Source organism: Piliocolobus tephrosceles, chromosome 13 (genome assembly GCF_002776525.5).
Source record: "Piliocolobus tephrosceles isolate RC106 chromosome 13, ASM277652v3, whole genome shotgun sequence".
In the NCBI taxonomy this organism is placed as follows: domain Eukaryota; kingdom Metazoa; phylum Chordata; class Mammalia; order Primates; family Cercopithecidae; genus Piliocolobus; species Piliocolobus tephrosceles.
Window position 1 is genome coordinate 67,902,059 of NC_045446.1, and position 20,961 is coordinate 67,923,019.

The window sequence follows — 20,961 nt, forward strand, 5'->3', positions numbered from 1 at the left end:
CACTCACAAAAGAAGTTTCACAGATTCCATTTTTAAGTGGATGTCCAGCAAAACCACAAGATTTCTGAAAAAAGTCCAATTCATCTTTCTTTTATATTATACATAAGATTTCTTTTCAATGCAACATCCATCCATCTGTTGAGGAACACAGGTTGTTTCTACCTTCTGGCTACAGTGAATAATGCTGCAATAAACATTGGCATACAAAGATCTGTTTGAGTCCCTGTTTTGGAGTCATTATATATGTAGGAGTGGAATTGCTAGGTCATATGGCAATTCTGATGAGCTTTATGAGGAACTGCCAAACTCCTTTCCATAGCAGCTGTACCATATTATATTCTCACAAGGAATTTAGGAGAGTTCTAATTTCTCCACAAAATCATCACACTTACTTAAAAAAAAAAAAAAGCCATCCTCTTAGGTGTAAAGTGGTATCTTATAGTTTTGAATCACATTTCCCCAAGGACAAATGATGATGAACTTCTTCTCATGTGCCTTTTGATCTTTGTGTATCTTCTTTGAAGAAATGTCTATTCTAAATTTTGCCAATTGGGTTGTCTTTATGTTGTTGACTTTTAGGAGCTCCTTATATGTATTTCAAACATTAAATGCTTATCAGTTATATGATTTGCAATATGTGCAATTTGCAATATAATTTCTTCCATTCTGTAGGCTGTCTTTTCACTTTCTTCATAATGTCCTTTGATGTACAAATGTTTTAAAATTTGACAAAGTCTAACTAATCTATTTTTTTATGTTGTTGCTCAGTCTTCCGGTTTTCTATATAAGAATCCATTGCCAGATCCAAGGTCATGAAGATTTCCCTTTATTTTTTTCTAAGAGTTTCATAGATTTAGCCCTTATATTTAGGTTGTTGATCCATTTTCAGTTAATTTTTCTATAAGATATGAAATAGTGTATCCATTGTATTTTGCAAGTTGTCATAGTTCAACAAAAAAGTATTTTATACTATAGGCAACAGTCAAAAGATATTTTAAAAATACCACCAACCAGGTGCAGTGGCTCACATCTGTAATCCCAACATTTGGGAGGCCAAGGCAGGAGGATCACTTGAGCCCAGGAGTTTGAGACCAGACTGGGCAACCGTGGCGAGATGCCATCTCTACGAAAAATAAAAAATATTAGCTTGGCATTGTGGCACTTGCCTGTGGTCCTAGCTACTCAAGTGCCTGGGGCAGGAGAATCACTTGAGCCCAGCAATTAGAGATTATAGTGAGCTATGATTATACCACTGCACTCCACTTTGGGTGACAAGAGTGAAACCCTATCTCTAAAATAAATACATAAACAAAATACAAATAAAAATACCACAATAAAAACTCAATAAATCTTCTATATTGCATTCTTCCATCATATTCAGCTTAGTCTAAAATCAAGAAAAGTATGTCATTAACATAGTAATACTTTACAATGAATTCCTAAAACTTTTTATAGTTATGAAATTTTAAGAAAAGATTTTTTTTCACTTCCACATTTATCTGCTTAGTGAAAGCAATGATAAACAACTTTAAAATGCTATTTTTATGTAAATTCTTTCAAAACACACTGACATTATACTTACAGGCATTCTTTACTAAGCAAGTTCTGTGACTATGAAGGAACGGTACCTTTTCTATTTTTTTGAGATGGAGTCTTACTTTGTCACCCAGGCTGGAGTGCAGTGGTGCGATCTCAGCTCACTGCAACCTCCGCCTCCCGGGTTCAAGCGATTCTCCTGCCTCACCCTCCTGAGTAGCTGGGATTACAGGCACCCACCACCACGCCCAGCTAATTTCTGTATTTTTAGTAGAGACAGGGTTTCACCATGTTGGCCAGGCTGGTCTTGAACTCCCGATCTCTGGTGATCTGCCTGGCTTGGCCTCCCAAAGTGCTGGGATTATAGGCATGAGCCACCACACTCAGCTGGAACAGTATATAATTGATATTTTATAACTAATACAAATCTTGCACACTTGAAAAAAAATTCAAGAGCACTCTTGCCACAGGAGGTTTCTCAGATATTAAGGTATTTAGCAAATGCGTCTCTATGGTAAAAATATTTAAGCATTTTAGTATTACAAAACATTCATTGGACCATCTGAAGTCACATAGCAGTTCAGTAGAAAACTAGAGAAAATGCAACCTAACATTCCTACATCCACAAGTATAAATAATTTGACCCAAGTTCACACCAATTTCCAAAGGAATGCCAGCCATAGAGGAGAAAAAAACTTCTCTAAAATTACTCTCCTGTTGCTTTGGTAATTTATTATTAATATTTAACGAATATTTGCTGGGTTCCAACTATTTGAAAGACACTATGCAGAGACTATACCTTCATGAAAAAACTTATACACCTAGTAATCAGCATTGTTCAGGTAAATGTTTTCCCCAATACAAATCCAATGTCCTTTCTGCACTACCACCTGCAATTCAGTTATGAGAATAAATCCTGGTTGCTCATACATTAGCATAGAGTAAATGGTATTCTCTAAGGAACATTTTACAAAGTTAAATGCTTCATATAACTTTGTAAAAGTTATATGAAGATGCTAAGGCAGGGCGCAGTGGCTCACACCTGACCATCCTAGCCAACACAGTGAAACCCCGTCTCTCTACTAAAAATACAAAAATTAGCTGGGCGTGGTGGCGTGTGCCTGTAATCCCAACTACTCAGAAGGCTGAGGCAGGAGAATTGCTTAAATCCGGGAGGCAGAGGTTGTAGCGAGCTGAGATAGAGCCACTGCACTCACTCCAGCCTGGTGAAAAAGCAAGACTCCGTCTCAAAAAGAAAAAAAAGAAAAAGAAAATCCTTTGCAATATATAAAGCATTAAGCATTCATGCTCTGCTATCAGAGAAACCCGTGTTCAATCCTTGCTTTACCATCTGGTGTCTATGTGACCTTGGGAGTAATTTATCATTCTATGGTCCAGATTGTGGTGAGAATTAAATGGTGATGAATGTAAAAAAAAAAAAAAAAAACAAACAAAACAAGCATAGCACTGAGTTTATAATAAGCTGTCAAATATTATCTATTATCATTATTATTAAAAAGTTACAAAGAAACTGGAAACCTCATAAATTGCTATGAGTACAACATAAATTGCTATGGTACAGCCGCTATGGAAAACAGTTTGGCAGTTCCTTAAAAAGTTAAACACAGAATTACCATATGACCCAACAATTCTACTCCTAGTTATACACAGGAGAGAAATGAAAATATGTGTTCACAGAAAAACTTGTACACAAATGTCCATGGCAGCATTATTCCTAATAGACAACAAAGTAGGAAACAAGCATATGTCCCTCAACTGATGATGGATACATAAAAGATGCTATTATCCATATAATGGATTAGTATTTGGCAATAAAAAGGAATAATATGATACATGATACAATGTACATAAACCTGGAAATCATTATACTAAGTGAAAGAAAATAGGAAAGACCACATATTTTATGATTCCGTTTATAAGAAATGTCCACAGTAGGCAAATCCATACAGATGGATACAGGGGAAAAGGTGGGGGTGTGATTGAAACTGATTGATAATAAATACAAGGCTTCTTACTGAGATGTTAGAGAAGTTCTGGCCGGGCACGGTGGCTCAAGTCTGTAATCCCAGCACTTTGGGAGGCCGAGACGGGCGGATCACGAGGTCAGGAGATTGAGACCATCTTATCTTGGCTAACATGGTGAAACCCCGTCTCTACTAAAAAATACAAAAAACTAGCCGGGCGAGGTGGCGGGCGCCTGTAGTCCCAGCTACTCGGGAGGCTGAGGCAGGAGAATGGCATAACCTGGGAGGCAGCGCTTGCAGTGAGCTGAGATCCGGCCACTGCACTCCAGCCTGGGCGGCAGAGCGAGACTCCGTCTCAAAAAAAAAAAAAAAAAAAAAAGAAAGAAGTTCTGGAATTAGTGGCTATGTTTGCACAACATAGTGAATACACTAAAAACCAATGAAGTGTACACTTTAAAATGGTGAATTTTATGTTACGTGAATTATATCTCAAAAAATAAAAACACAAAATACTAACAATGCAAATAAAAATTAAGAGTATTAATCTTAATTTACGTTTGAGAAATACAACAGTAAAGGAACATCCAGTTCTTGTCGAAATATAACCAAACTAACAAATGACAAAAAGCGGCCTTTATGATTTGTTAACGGATGACAATGGGTCTTTCTGAAATTGCTGTTTAGATCAAGGGCATCTATTGCCAAATGTATTCATTTTCAAGGGATTTCTAAACCTAATACTAGGTACTTTACTTTCAAGATACAAATGAATATGGTCATTTCCTGTTGAGGGGTAGAAAAACACCCCAGAAAAGACACATTAGGTTATTTTCTTTCTTTCTTCTTTTCTTTTTTTTTGAAATGGAGTCTCACTCTATCACCGGAGTGGAGTGCAGTGCTGTGATCTTGGCTCACTGCAACCTCCATCTCCTCGGTTCAAGCGATTCTCCTGCCTCAGCCTCCTGAGTAGCTGGGATTACAGGTGTGCGCCACCATGCCCAGCTAATTTTTTGTATTTTTAATAGAGACGGAGTTTCATCATGTTGGCCAGGATGGTCTCAATCTCCTGACCTTGTGATCCACCTGCCTTGGCCTCCCAAAGTGCTGGGATTACAGGCGTGAGCTACCGTGCCCGGCCACATTAGGTTATTTTCTACTTAATGACATCATCTTTCAAGTATTGAGCCCCCCAAAATACTTTCTGTGCATTCTAAGACTCATATTTGCTTTCATTTTTTAACATTTCTTTGAAACACTTACTATATTTGATGTTATAGTATTTTTTTAAAAAACAACTCCTATTTACTTAGAAATTATTCTGAGGCTAAAAGAAATCAAGTGCGATTTCTTTTAAGGGATAACTTATGAAAAATTGGTTATCCCACTAGTTTTAAAGGTCTTCACATGGTTGTCTTCAGGAAAGAGGCAGGGCAGATGGAAGTAGAGGTGCGGGTACTAAATTTGTGAAGGTATGTGAAGGCAAATTGTTATTTAGTATAGTGGTATTCATTATCCATGGCAAGGTGTCTGAAATTGCTCATCAATCAATCATTAACAACCACAGAAAACAGGGGAATTTCATGGAAGCGTAAGGGTTCAATGACAGAGAAATTTCTTTATGACTTGCCAAGTAAAAGGAATGTGAAGAATAAGGCCAAGGCCCATCCAACTAAGCAAGAGTTAATAGGTCCTAGCAGAACTGCTAGTTTAAATTTCCATTCAATGATTTTTTTTTTTTTTTTTTTTTTTTTTTTTTTTGAGACAGGGCCTCACTCTGTTGCCCAGGTTGGAGTGCAGTGGCACAATCTTGGCTCACTGCAGCCTCGACCTCCCGGGCTAGCTGAGGCAATCCTTTCACCTCAGCCTCTCGCATAGCTGGGACTACAGACTTGCACCACCACATCCAGCTATTTTTTGTATTATTTTCTTTCTTTTTTTTTTTTTTTTTTTGTAGAGACGGGGTTTTGCTATGTTGCCCAGGCTGGTCTTGAATTACTGAGCTTAAGCAATCTACCTGCCTCAGCCTTCCAAAGTGCTAGGATTACACATGTGAGTCACTGTGCCTGGCTGGGTTTCTTTATTTTTAGAAGGGTAATTGCACTGTAAAAGTAAAAAGTCATCTGCCTAGATTTTTGAGTTCCTGTCTACTATGGATGAATGTATGTTAGCAAACGCAAGATACAGCACAATAACAACTGAATGCCCTTGGTTAAGCTCAGTTCCTAGACACCTCTCTCTCTATCAATTATCAAAAGTTGTTGATTTTACCTTCCAAATAGCTCTTACATCCAGCCCTCCTTTCCATCCCTAGTGCCAAAACCCTAATTCAGGTCTCCTTATTGCTCAGTTGGATTATCACAGTAACCTCCTGAACACATGATTGTTAGGCCTCCACTCACTGTCATTTTCTCTAGGTACTTTCTATTACAGTAGGGCTAAGCTACTGGTTATTTCCTAACAAAATTTCTGCTCATTCTATAGGTCTTAGTTCAGCTGTCTTCGGGAATTACTAACAGGAGTTGACAAATACATGCCAATGCTGACTGATCTGTGTAATAATGTAGTCTGCTAAGTCTAGGCTTAGCAGGAAAGGCTTACGTTGGTAATGTCTGCTATGAGCGAAGCAACAAGGCCTAGCAGATACCAGATACTTGCTCTGGATTTAAACATATTTTTATATTAATTATATTCCATTTACTTCAAAAGGAAAAGAAACAGCTTTCAGTAACACATATGTACAATGATGTCACAAGGAGAAAGATGAGAGAGCCGTAAGACCCATGTAACAGGGAAGGTAAAAATTCCATCAGAAAACTAGCTAATGATTATAACTAAGAAATAAATATAACAAAGTTAAGCTTACTGGCAGTCAAGGGAAAGAAAACTAAAACCGTCTCAGTGATTAATTGATCCATCTAATACTGATGCATAAAAGATTAAAAGAGGCTGGGGGCGGTGGCTCACGTCTGTAATCCCAGCACTTCAGGAGGCCGAGGCAGGCGGATCACCTGAGGTTGGGAGTTCAAGACCAGCCTGACCAACATGGAGAAACCCCATCTCTACTAAAAATACAAAATTAGCCAGGCATGGTGGCGCATGCCTGTAATCCCAGCTACTTGGGAGGCTGAGGCAGCAGAATCGCTTGAACCCGGGAGGCGGGGGTTGCGGTGAGCTGAGATCGCACCATTGCACTCCAGCCTGGGCAAAAAGAGCGAAACTCCATCTCAAAAAAAAAAAAAAAAAATGATTAAAAGAAGCTGTCGGGCATGGTGGCTCACACTTGTAATCCCAGCACTTTGGGAGGCCAAGGTGGGCGGATCACGAGGTCAGGGGCTTGAGACCAGCCTGGCCAATATGGTGAAACCCTGTCTCTATTAATAACACAAAAAAAATTAGACGGGCGTGGTGGCACGCGCCTGTAGTCCCAGCTACTCAGGAGGGTGAGGCAGGAGAATTGCTTGAACCTGGGAGGCGGAGGTTGCAGTGAGCCGAGACAGTGCCACTGTACTCTAGCCTGGGTGACAGAGTGAGATGATGTCTTTAAAAAAAAAAAAAAAAAGATTAAAAGAAGCCTTCAAGAAACTTACAATATACAAGAAAGCCAAATGTGAGGAACATTACATCAGTGATATTTTAAAGCACTGGATTCACCAAGTCCTGGATTTGAATGCTGACTCTGTCATTTTTAGCAATGTGAGACCGGTCAAGTTACTGTATTTAGTTTCTCAAAATCAATTTCCTTGTGAGTAAAATGAGGATAATCAGTATTTTAAAGTTAAGATAATGCAAAGAAAGCCCTAAACATCGCCTGGTACATAATGAACATTCAATATAAAACCATACGACAGTTTGTAAAACAGGGTTAAACAAATCCACGAAGGAACATCTTCCTGAGAGAAGGACTCAAGGAGACAGTACTACTTGAGCTGAGACCTAAAGGACAAGTAAGTTGGCTAGGAAAACAAACTGATGGGAAGGTATTCCAGGCAGAAGATACCATATATGCAAAAATGCTGAGGAACAAAAAAGATGGCATGTTTCTGCATCAGTGGTCCTCAACCTTTTTGGCACCAGGGACCAGTTTTGTGGAAGATAATTTTTCCACAGACTGGGGTTGGTGTGTGGGAAGGAGACGGTTTTGGGATGATTCAAATGCATTACATTTGAATCAACTAGATGGTCCCTATCTGGAAGTGATGGGACACAGTGACAGATCATCAGGCAGTAGATTCTCATTAGGAATGCACAACCTAGATCCTTCGCATGCATAGTTCACAATAGGGTTCGCACTCCTACGAGAATCTATGCTGCAGCTGATCTCACAGGAAGCAGAACTCAGATGGTAAGGAGAGAAATGGGGAGGACCGCTATTGGTCTGTGGCCCAGAGGTTGGGGACCCCTGTTCTATATAATAGAGTCTAGGGGAATCACTAAATAAGTCTATGCATACTATGTGAACTAAAGCAAAAATGACAACATCCCTGAGCCTTATCAGTTTCTTATTTGATGTGATCAGGGTGATTATAAGAATTAAACAAGAAAAGACATGAAAAGTCCTGAGCACAGTGTTGGGCACAAAAGAAATATATTATTACTAAGTAGTAGGAAAAGAAGAGAATCATATAATTGTAGTCATGTGGATTTTGGAGCCATAGTCTTACTTTTAGTAAACTAATTAAAAATTATGTGTATTATAAAACATATCAATTTATGCTACAGTAATATTTCAGTAATAGAGCAGGAAATGTACAATTACTAGTTACCTTGATCAAATATTTTTCCCATCTGTCTGCAGTAACAGATTTGCCAATCTTCCTCATCAGCTTCAAATGGAGCTCCACCAATTCTTTTGGTACTTAAAAGAAAGAAAAAAAAATATTGTTAGCCAACAAAATAAAACACTTGTAAACATTTAAGATTATAAAAAAAAACCTTCCCCAACCCTGGATACTTTCTCGAAACAGACAGTGTTGATACTAGCTAACTTTTAGACCTCTGAATCAAAAAAGCCTAAACTACAGCAAGAAATGACCAAAAACCATTTTCTTAAAGATAAGCAGGAATATTCACATTTTCTTTCAAAACACCGTCAAATAAGAGTAAAACCTAATATAAACTATGAACTATGGTGATAATTATATGTCAATGTAGATTCATCAGTTACAAGAAATGTACCACTACTGTGGAAGTCAACAGTAGAGAAGTTGTATGTGTGTGGGGACAGGGATATATGGGAACTCTCCATACTTGCTGCTTAATTTTTCTGTGAACCTAAAATTGCTCTTAAAAAATAGTTTGTTAAAAAAAAAATACCATCAAGTAAAAGCACTTAACTATACAACTAAAGTTTGTATTCTGTTTATCTGCAATAACAAATATTTGGTTCCTTTGCTGAGATTTCAAAGACATACATTCATAGAATTAGAAAGCTACCAAGAAATATGAATTGCAAGTTGATAGATATGTCAGAAATTAAACTAACGGTTTCCAAACTGCTTTGGAAAACTCTCCCAATCTATCCCTTGTCTGATGTGTTAACCTTCTCTGTAGCCTTTCTATGAATCTTTGCTTGACAAGCTTCATGGACAAAAAAATGACTTACCTTGCATAGCACTTAGTTCTGTTTTCTGGATAGTTCTAATTACTAGAAAGCTACCCTTACTCTCAAAATCTGCCCTCTGACAACTTCCTCTCCTAATTCTGGCTCTTAGTCTCTAGTTTCAAAGACAGTACTTTTAATCCCTCTTCTGTTGGAACCTTAAAATATTTGAGGACTGCCATTATCTTCCCTCAGATTCTCTGCTTTGACTGTAAACAATCAGAGGTCCTCTAAATATTATTTAGGCATGGTCTGCTTGTATTTAATTACATTAATTAGACCAGAGGGACACATACGGCTGTCAAAAGAAGCATTTCTCTTTTTTATTTTGAAACGGTATCTCACTCTTTTTGCCCAGGCTGGAGTACAGTGGCACAATCTTGGCTCACGGCAATCTCCGCCTCCTGGGTTCAAGCGATTCTCCTGCCTCAACCTCCCAAGTAGTTGGAATTACAGGTGCCCACCACTACTCCTGGCTAGTTTTTGTATTTTTAGTAGAGACGGGGTTTCACCATGTTGGCTAGGCTTGTCTGGAACTCTTGATCTCAGGTGATCTGCCCGCCTTGGCCTCCCAAAATGCTGGGATTACAGGCATGAGCCACTGCACCAGGTCTGAAATGACCTTTTCTCAAATCCCAAATACCACTATAACCTAAGCGCAATATACTACCTAAGAAGATCCCATACTCAAATATATTGGCAAAATGCTGGATCAAAAAACAAAAACTTTTTTTTTTTTTTAAACCACAAGACTGTTGTCTTTATCATACGCCCTTTGTGCATTGTGAATATCCAAAATAGGTACACAATCTGCAGCATTCTCTAATATATTTGATCCACCATCTTGTAGGATACAAACACTCTGAGGGACAGGCTGGGAAATGATGACCTAATATTTTTCAGTCATTCTTTCCTTCCCTACTAAAGCTCCTTCTAAATTTGAAACACTTTGAAATATAAAAACATTCACCCATTCAACTAATTTCAATAGGTCAACTATTAGTAAGAAAGAAACAGTCCCTCTGTCCTTAATGAGCCTACTTGAGTGAATCTTCATAGCAGGTAGAGTGGTGGGTTGGGGGTGGGAGTGGGAAGGAGCGTTCACAACAAGTAAACAGACAAATCTACTAAGATGTGAAGTATGGGGTTAAGGGTGGAATGGAGAAAAGGAGGGAAAGGGCATTGCTTGCACAAAAATAACAGATGCAAATAGCTAAAAACCCAGAAAGAACACGGAACTGGAGGAATGGACATAGATAATTACAGACTAATGAGGCCGGGCTCAGAAGTTTAGATTTTATGTAAAAGTTTAAGCAGGAAAGTCTGCTGCATTTTAGAAGACCTTAATGACTGAATTGGAGGAAGACAGATTTTTAAATATTAATAAAAGAAGTTTTTATTTGCTTTTTTGTTTTAGGAGGTGGGGTACAGGGCCGAAGCTAGATATAAATTCAGGAAAACCTCAATCCAGAAGATAGGAGTAGCCTAAACTAAGGTAGAGGTGGTACAGAGAGAAATGGACATATCTGAGAAATGTTTAGGAAACAAAATTATTAAAACTTAGTGATTGACTGGTTGTGCAGTGATAAAAGATCTGGGCTGGATTCTCAGCTGCCCCACTTATAGAAGGAGACAACGGTTCTGGTCGAGTCCTTTAAACAATGAAGCTCAATTTCTCCATTAAAAAAGGCTATCTCACAGAATTTTGAAACTGTATAGCATTGTATAAATATAAAACACGCTTATTTCTGTTGTGTTTTAAAACCAAGGTTACTTTCTTCAATTTCTCCTTTTCCCCAAACAGAGAAGTCTTGAGGGTTCTCCCTTCCTATACATCTTAAACCTGCCTCCTATTTCCTTCTTTCCCTAGGACATTAATATACCTTCTTGCATCAGAAAAACAGCTATGGACAGTCTCCTGCAATCAAACCAATTTTCCAAAAAGACTGCTTTCATACTACTTCCCAGTTGGTAAGTAATTTTTATGGCTCCTAAATACCTACATAAACCCAGCCAGATTTCTTACCCTAGCCTCAGAGTCCCAATATTCAGTCTCATCCTAACTGCAATCCTTCTCTTTTACTTCCTGCACTGATATCCTCGATTTGAATCATTTTGCCAGTTAATGGTCCACTAAACATACTCAGCCCATTATCTATGTGGGCTTTATTAAAGAGTTATTTATTGTTTTCTGCCCACTTGAATCATATTTATCTTTCAATGTCTAGGCAATACAAGTCCCAAAAGTCTCTGTGAGAGATTTCTAGTACCAGCAACCTCTTTGTCCCTGGAATGCCCACTGTATTCATACTGTCTGTGTCACTCATTTAGCAGTTGGCTAAAACCTTTGCACCAGTGTTTTATGCACATCCCCCACCAGTGTTCTATGCTACATAGAATCATGAAAGATTTTGATACTATTGGTATTATTTTTTAAAAGCCACTACAAGACAAAAATAAAAGTGAATAAATATGTTTTCATCCCATTTTACAAATCTACTCATTGTTGATTTAGGCATGTACAAATAGATTATATATTACTTGATTTATTAGAGTACTGGCTCTTCTACAGTCAGCACTATGCAACAGAAATGTAAGATGAGTCATATAATTTCAAATTTTCTAGTAAAATATTATAAAAAGTAAAAAGAGATTAAAATTAATTTTAATAATATATTTTATTTAATGCCCTATATCCAAAATTATGTCAACATATAATCAACTTTTTTTTTTTTTGAGACGGAGTCTTGCTCTGTCACCCAGGCTGGAGTGCAGTGGTGTGATCTTGGCTCACTGCAACCTCCGCCCGGGTTCAAGCGATTCTTCTGCCTCAACCTCCTGAATAGCTGGGATTACAGGCATGTGCTAATTTTTGTATTTTTAGTAGAGACGGGGTTTCATCATGTTGGTCAGGTTGTTCTCGAACTCCTGACCTCATGATCTGCCACCTCGGCCTCCCAAAGTGCTGGGATTACAGGTGTGAGCCACCGCGCCCGGCCAATCACTATTTTTAAAGTATTACTTTCTTTTGTACTAAGCAAAAGATTTTACTTTTTGGACTATTTAAAATACATTGTGCATTTCACACTGACAGCACATCTCAATTCAAACTAGCTATATTTCAAGTCCTCAAGGGCCACATGTGGCTAGAGGCTACTGTACTGGATAGTACTGCATAGTGTAGACCTAGTATGCTTAAAATTAAAATTTATAACCCACTAAACATACCAACTGAATGAATATTTTGTTACAAATAGAACTGATATGCTGATAATCTTTAAGCGCACTAGTATAATCTGTCAGCTGATAAGAAACAAGCTACAGGAAAATCAATCAACATTATAGTTTATTAAACATTAAAACCAACATACTTTTTATTCTTTAAAACGGCACTGTCTATTCAATAGATTGCTCCAGGATGATTGAAATGTTCTGTATCTACACTTTTTAGTGCAGTAGCCATTAGCCACATGTGTCTACTGAGAAGTTGAATGTAGCTAATAAAACTAAAGAATTCAATTTTTAATTTTATTTATTTTTAATTATCTTAAATTTTAATAAACACGTAGTAAGTTGCTATGGCTTTGGACAGCTGTAAAGTATCAATCATATATATACATTTTTTGAGATGGAGTCTCACTCTGTTGCCCAGGCTGGAGTGCAGTGGTACGATCTCAGCTCACTACAACCTCCACCTCCTGGGTTCAAATGATTCTCCTGCCTCAGCCTCCCAAGTAGCTGGGACTACAGGCACATGCCACCACACCCTGGCCTCCCAAAATGCTGGGATTACAGGTGTGAGCCACTGCGCCCAGCCATCAATCATATTTTTTAAATACATGATCATTTTCTGAAACACTGACAAGCTCTAAATTCATTTATCGCCTGTAAGATTTCTAAAATAGTTTCATTTCCAGAAGATAATTATTAACTTCCTTCCAAAGATTTACTTATTAACCACTTCCCATCAATCCAAAAAACAGTAGTATTTGTCCCAATTAAACTGAAATTCCTCTACCTTTTCACATGATAAATTTCATAAAATAACTTTTAACAAACCCTCTTCTTTCACAGGGGCTCAGGAGGTGAAAGATTCTGAAGGAGAAAGAAACAGTTAGGGGCTATGTGAATTCACAAAGCGCTGCCAATATGATGTAGGTATGAAGTAGCAGAAAAGTGGTAGAATCCTAGATTACATTACTGATCCAATTACTCAAAGATGTTTTATATTTTGACATTTTTCTAAGCATCTTTCTAGCACCATGTCTTAAAACTGTCACTGCTCCTGCAAATCTATTGTGTTACTTATAATTTTACTTTTTTGAATGGCAGAAATGTACAGCACCTCATAATGGCTAAAGACATAATTCTTATCATTCTTCAATAAAGTCTTCTACTTAAATTTAGTTTAAGCTTATAAGCAGAGATACAGTTATGAAAACAGTTGACTTTATCTAGGCCATTGATAAAAGAAAACTGATTTCAGATACAGTGATTCAAAGACAAGCTTACAATAAGCTTTTACTTACTGCCTAGTTTTTAGAAACTCTGTTGGGGGAGCACAGTTTTAGAATAATGAGACTGATCCCACAGGCCACTTGATCCTCGAAATCACTGTCATGTATTCATACACCTTATCTTTGAAGAGTTCACTTAATCATCCTAGTTTTCTGAAAAGCAAAGAAACAGCTCAAGACTATGAACTATAACTTAGACGATCATCTAAAAAGGTATAGTACAGAAAGGCTGGGTTGCAGTGGCTCACACCTGTAATCCCAGCACTTTGGGAGGCCGAGGTGGGCGGATCACGAGGTCAGCAGATTGAGACCATCCTGGCTAACATGGTGAAACCCCATCTCTACTAAAAATACAAAAAATTAGCCAGGTGTGGTGGCGTGCACCTGTGTAGTCCCAGCTACTCGGGAGGCTGAGAATTGCTTGAACCTGGGAGGTAGAGGTTGCAGTAAGCCCAGATTGTGCCACTGCACTCCAGCCTGGGTGACAGAGTGAGACTCCATCTCAAAAAACAAAACAAAACAAAACAGAAGTATAGTACAGAGATTCCAGCTAAATATAAGCTCACCTCATTACCATTGCAGGAAAAAATAAATCTGAGAATAACTGTTATACAGGCAGATAAACCAAGGGGTATCTGCTGCTCCAGTTTAGGTTTCTGAGTTCTATTGAGAATCATACTGTTGTTCCCACATACATAAACACACCAAACACGGCTCAGATTATTTCAGAACCAAAAACTAGAAAATGTTATCTGCTACAAAGAAAGTCATCAGCATACTACAAATATCAGCATGGCTTGAGGTGGTGATCAGACCAGCAATTCAGAAAGAACAACAGTATTAAGAGAAATGAAACCCTGTAAAACTGCAGCACCTTGTGAAACCACCTTTCCTGAAGAAGAATTCCTTAAAGAGAGGCAAGGCCTCTATAAAATGAAGTGAATAACCCACACAGCAGTCAGTCTTTAAAGGGATACTCTTTGCTTATACTTATAACCACCATCCTGGTAGAGGGAATTTGTGGTACTGGAGGCAATGGCTTCCAGTACCAGATGTCTCCAGCTCCAATCAGATGACCCCATTTCCCTCTTTCTATTCTTTCTAACTCAATTTAATGATCATAGAGAGGAGTTGGGGGGAAGAAGGAAAGGGACAGAAAGAGTCAAAACAAATTTAAAAAGAGTGATGTGACAGTACTTAAGGGGGAAGGAGGGATTTTTTTCCCCCAAACTAATTTCTTTCCCCAGTAATTTCAATCTAGTGAAAAGTTCAAAGACTAGTACACTCTTCACCTAGATGCACACCACTTGTTAACATTTTTGCCATTGAAAGGGAAACATGTGACACACAGTTAAAACCATCAGGAAATGCCTCTTTAATAAAGATGACACCATAAAGATAAGAAACAGCCAACCAAGCCAAGGAAGAAGGGAGCATGGCAGGAAAAAGGAAATGCAAGTGTAAAAGTCCTGAGGAGGCCAACAGCTTCTTCCAATGTGGCTAGAAAAAGAAAAGGATACAAGATGCTGCTAGAGAAGGGAACAAAGGCCAAGTCTTTGAGCTATGTAAAAAGTTTAGATTTTATTCTAAGGGTAATGAGAACCCACAGGAGGAATGCAGGAAAGTTTCATGATTTAAGTTCTTAAAAGATCACTCTTTTAAATCCAGGGTCTGTTTGACAGGGGGCAGGAAGCAGGGGTAGATGGAGTTACTGAAGAAACAAAATTGTACTAATGCTGAGTGACGGGCACATGAAAGTCCATTATATAACTTACTACTTTTATATATTTCATATTTTCCATAATTTAAAAATGTCCATAGGATAGAAAGATTACTTGGCTGCACTGTGAGGAACAAATTGGAGAGGGTATAAATATGACTAATTAGGAAGACATCGCAATACTTCAGACCGGATAATGATGGCTTGGACTAAGGCTGTGGCACAGAGATGTAGGAAAAGTACCCTGAAGGAAAATTGCAAAAATTTACAACTTTTCTAAGATTTTAAAACATTTTCTAAGAAGCACCTCTGCCAATCTTAATCCAAAGAAGTGACTGCTTTATGTGTCCTGTACGATGATCCCTATTAGTTTATTCGTTCTGAAAAGCAGAAATCAAGACTTTTAGTTTAATCACACTCATATTTCAGAAAGGCAATATGTACATACAGACATTTAATCAAGTCAAATAAATGTATTTGTACCACATTTTGTTTCTGACACTTTTTTTTTTTTTTTGAGACAGGGTCTCTGTCACTCAGGCTGGATTGCAGTGGCACAATCGTGGCTCACTGCAGCCTCGATCTCCTGGGTTCAACTGATCCTTCTACCTTAGCCTCCTGAGTAGTTGAGATTGTAAGCAGGCACCACCATACACAGCTAGTTTTTGTATTTTTTTTTTTGTACAGACAGGGTCCCACTATGTTGGCCAGGCTGGTCTCACAGGCTGGTCTCAAACTCCTGGGCTCAAGCGATCTGCCCGTCTCGGCCTCCCAAAGTGCTGGGATTACACCTGTAAACTACCATGCCTGGCCTGTTTCTCATACTCTTCATCATTTCAAAGATCACATATCACTTAAAAACCTGCACTTAATATAACAACTATGACATTACTAAAAACTACGTTATATGTATATTACAAAAGTACTAGAAAGTCAGGAGAGAGGGGTGCAAACATTGAATCTGTCGTTCATAAATGAAGGAATTACACAAGATGATATAAAGTCCTCCAGCTCTAATATTCAATGTCTATGTCTAGGTATTGAGGTATTTATTTATTTGCTTTATAACAAGGCAACAGTTGATAATACCATCTTAGAATTTTGGAACTGGAAGCAATGATCTAATTCACACTCTTTGACAGACTGGAAAACTTAGACCTGAGATGTGACAAGACTTGCCCAAGATGGGGAAAAAAAAAAAAGGGCCAGGAAGAACCCAGACTTCTAGCCTTCTATTCCAGGGCTCTTTCCGATGTTTCTCCAAGTATCAAATGGATGAAGAAATAGTTCACAAGACCTAACTTATGAATCAAACCACTCTTTCTGCACAGCTCGTATCTGGTTTTTGATATTCGGTTGTTCCTGTCTATGCACCTTGAGGCATTATCCATTTCTAAAACATAACCCTGTCAAATAGTTACTGTGGAAACAGAAAAATTATTAATACTCCTTCCAATCCATTCTCCCTTTCTTAAAAAACAGCACTATTGAGATGGAATGCACACACCATACAACTCATCCACTTAAAGTATACCATCCAATGGCTTTTAGTATATTACATTATTTATTTAACAGTGGTAAAATATATTTACTATGAAATTTGCTATTTTAATCCTTTTTTTAGTGTACAATCAGTGGCACCGATTACATGCCCAGCATTGCACAACTATCACACTATTTCCCAATCTATTCTTACGGTCAAATTTTGAAGCAGCCATTCTACTTCCAAACTGATTTTGGAAAATTTTAAATACTAAAAGCAGAGTCTGCTATAGTATATATGCTCAACGGGGGCAAACACTCGTTCTTGGAGGAAAAAAATCTAAATCTGGTCCTCTAAATCTTACTTAACCTTACCTGTCAAAATCTTATTCCTTTATATTTAATGTCTCTTGCTAGAGAAAAATTAATTTAAAATTAAATTACACTTTTCTCTTCAGTGGTGTAATACTTTTTAAAAATTCAAAAGCAAGTGTTGTTACTTAAAATGTAATATGCTATCATAGACAATGCCCAACCTACAAAGCGGCTCTATCCCACTGAAACCCACACAAAACTTTAAACCGCCCAGTTACCCCTCAAAAACTAATTTTATCAATAATGTTCACTACAATAGATAAAATTATCTTGTAATTTTAATATTTAAAGCAGAAAAGGCAGGTACACTAGCTAAAAACTGTCTTAAATTTATCCCAAATGCTGATAATTAAAAGAAAACAAATACTTAGATTTCTGGCTAAGATCAAGTGTAATATCGGTTCTTATCAGTGTATTATCAACAACAAAACAAAAAATACAGAACACATAAACTAAGTAAAACCAGGAAAGGAAAAGAGAAAGAAAAGAAAGGTAAGCTCTTTAACTTCATATAGTCATAATTATCTTTAAGTCTCAAGTCCTAATGATCTATCTTCTATCTCCTCTTCCTTTTCTCTCATCCTTAGATGTAAGCTCCATGAGCACATCCACCTGCCTTTTTCATCACTGTATTCCCAGCACCAAGCACAGTTCCTACTTAATGGTAGACACCCAACTATTTGATGAACTGGAACAGGGACAAGAAAATAAAAAGAGAAGGAAAGCAACAGGGAGAGGGAGTAAGCAAAGTAAAATACTTCTGCAGACAGCTAGAAAAGAGAGTTCCAGGCTGAGCGCGGTGGCTCACACCTGTAATCCCAGCACTTTGGGAGGCTGCAGCGGGCAGATCGCGAGGTCAGGAGTTCGAGACTAGCCTGGCTAATATGGTGAAACCCGGTCTCTACTAAAAAATACAAAAATTAGCCGGGCATGGTGGTGTGCACCTGTAGTCCCAGCTACTCTGGAGGCTGAGGCAGGAGAATCGCTTAAACCCAGGAGGTGGAGGTTGCAGTGAGCTGAGATCGCACCACTGCACTCCAGCCTGGCCATAGAGTGAGACTCTGTCTCAAATAATGATGATAATAATAATAATAATAAATAACAAAATAAAATAAAGAAAGAAAGAAAAGAGAGTTCCCAGGCCAGGTGCTGCAATGGCTCATGCCCGTAATCCCAGTACTTTGGAAGACACAGGCAGGCAGATCAGCTTTCTCATGTAACTGGGACCATAAGCATGTCCCACCATGCCTGGCTAATTCTTAAATTTTTCTGTAGAATTCAGGTTTCCTTACTATAGCCCAGGCTGGTCTTGATCTACTGGGCTCAAGTGATCCTCCAGGCTCAGCCTCCCGAAGTGCTGGGATTAACAGGTGTGAGTCACTGTGCACAGCTCCCCTACACCCCTCAAGAAAGACGTTAAGAAAGATGCTAACATGTACTTGTAGTCCTTAGTTACTTGGGATGCTGAGGGAGGAGAACTGCTTCAGCCTAGGACTTCAAGGCTATAGTGAGCTATGATTGCACCAACTGCGCTTCAGCCTAGGTGCCAAAGTGAGACACTGTACCATTAAAAACAAACAAAAACGGGGAAAATACCTTCAACAGCATATTAAAAGATTCCTTTATGATTCAAAACCATAATTTTAGGTGTTACAAAATCAGTTAGATGTTTCTTTTATAGACAATTCTACAGAACTCAAAACTTATACTATAAGAACTCCATTTCTTGGTGAAATTTATATTCTGTCTTTACTCCTTATTAATTAGTGATCAGCTCATACCTTTTCTTCAGTTAACATTCATTTGACAAGCAGAGGTACCTAGATAAGTAGCATACTATGTCATCTTACAGTTTCCTGAGATTTTATCATAAAGCAGAATGAAATGAGCTCATTATAGTTTCTAGTTATTTCAATATTTTAGAAAATGTGTATGAATGCACTTTATATATCATAAAGCAATACCCAAGCCAAAGTTATCATTATTCACCAGCAGAGGGTGATCATGTCTTACTTAAAGAAAAATTCTGACACCTTATTCGGGGACTAGCCAGCCAACTGCTAAAAATGATCAATAAGCAAATTAGAGTATCTGAATAAAATGTTGGTGATTTTTAAGTACAATCAAATGGAACATCAGCAAACACAAGCAATAAAAAACAGGTTTAGAAGTCTGAAGACTTCTAAAGGAACCGTTTTCTCTATGTGAACATTTGCAAACTGGTAATTAAAGAAAAAGATAACAATGAATGTGTTTCTGGCAATCCTATATAGATTATTAAACCACTCATTCCACACTGAACTTCTTGAACTACAGACAGAAAAACTTCTACCCAGCAAAATGGTGACACTAAACCATTTAGAAAACAACACAAGGACAGACTAGTACAATAAAACCCCATGACCTCATCACCTCACTTAAACGATTATAAATAAATGAACAAGAGATGTTTTTTCTTCTCCAATGGAAGAAAAGCAAATTCTAGATATCATTATTTCATTCATAAATACTTCAGTGTGCATCTCTAAAAGATAAAATTGCCATAATACCATTATTATCTCTTTGGAAATAATCATAATACCATTATGACATTAACCATAATTATTTTATTTTATTTTATTTTATTTTTTTTTGAGACGGAGTCTCGCTCTGTTGCCCAGGCTGGAGTGCAGTGGCCGGATCTCAGCTTACTGCAAGCTCTGCCTCCCGGGTTTATGCCATTCTCCTGCCTCAGCCTCCCGAGTAGTTGGGACTACAGGCACCTGCCACCTCGCCCGGCTAGTTTTTTTTTTTTTGTATTTTTTAGTAGAGACGAGGTTTCACCGTGTTAGCCAGGATGGTCTCGATCTCCTGACCTCGTGATCCGCCCGTCTCGGCCTCCCAAAGTGCTGGGATTACAGGCTTGAGCCACCGCGCCCGGCCTAACCATAATTATTTTAAAATAACGATATCATTATTACCACATTTTCAAAATTAGTCATCCCCGCCAGGTGTGGTGGCTCACGCCTGTAATCCCAGCACTTTGGGAAGCCGCAGCAGGTGGATCACTTGAGGTCAGGAGTTCGAGACCAGCCTGGTCAACATGGTGAAACCCTGTCTCTACTAAAAATACAAGAAATTAGCCAGGCATGGTGGTAGGTGCCTGTAGTCCCAGCTACTTGGGAGGCTGAGGAAGGAGAATCGCTTGAACCTGGGAGGTGGAGGTTATGGTGAGCCGGTATTGCATCACTGCACTCCAGCCTGGGCAACAAGAGCAAAACTCTGTCTCTAAATAAATAAATAAAGTAATATTTCCTTCTAAAGGTTCAGGAAAGCTGAGATCTTAATGACATTTTTAAAAGAGTTCCACCAAAAGTACTGAGTTGTGCTGGGTGAGGTGGCACACACCTGTAATCCTAGCTACTTGAGAGACTGAGGCAGGAGGATTGCATAAACCCAGGAGTTCAAGACCAGTCTGGGCAACATAGCAAGACCCTGTCTCAAAAACAAACAAACAAACGAACAAACAAGCAAACAAAATTATTCAATTGTATTGAAAAATTCACATCCTTACTACTCTTCATTGTTGGCAAAGAAGCATCATTATCTCAATACCTAGTTCTTATATGCATAAAATCTAACCTAACAGAAAATAAGACAAATAGTATCTTAAACTTCATGCATGGTGGCTCACACCTGTAATCCCAGCAGGCTGAGGCATAAGGATTGCTTGAGACCAGGAGTTTGAGAGTAGCCTAGGCAACACAG

The 20,961-nt window shown here is 38.3% G+C and overlaps 1 protein-coding gene across 1 annotated transcript in view; it reads right to left on the bottom strand.

Moving 5' to 3' along the window:
• RSF1 (remodeling and spacing factor 1) overlaps positions 1 to 20,961 on the bottom strand; it is a 159,646-nt gene that overhangs the window by 95,182 nt on the left and 43,503 nt on the right. The window contains exon 2 of the mRNA XM_023209328.2: positions 8,285 to 8,376. Coding sequence (XP_023065096.2) covers positions 8,285 to 8,376 — 92 coding nt within the window. The remainder of the gene's footprint in view (positions 1 to 8,284; positions 8,377 to 20,961) is intronic.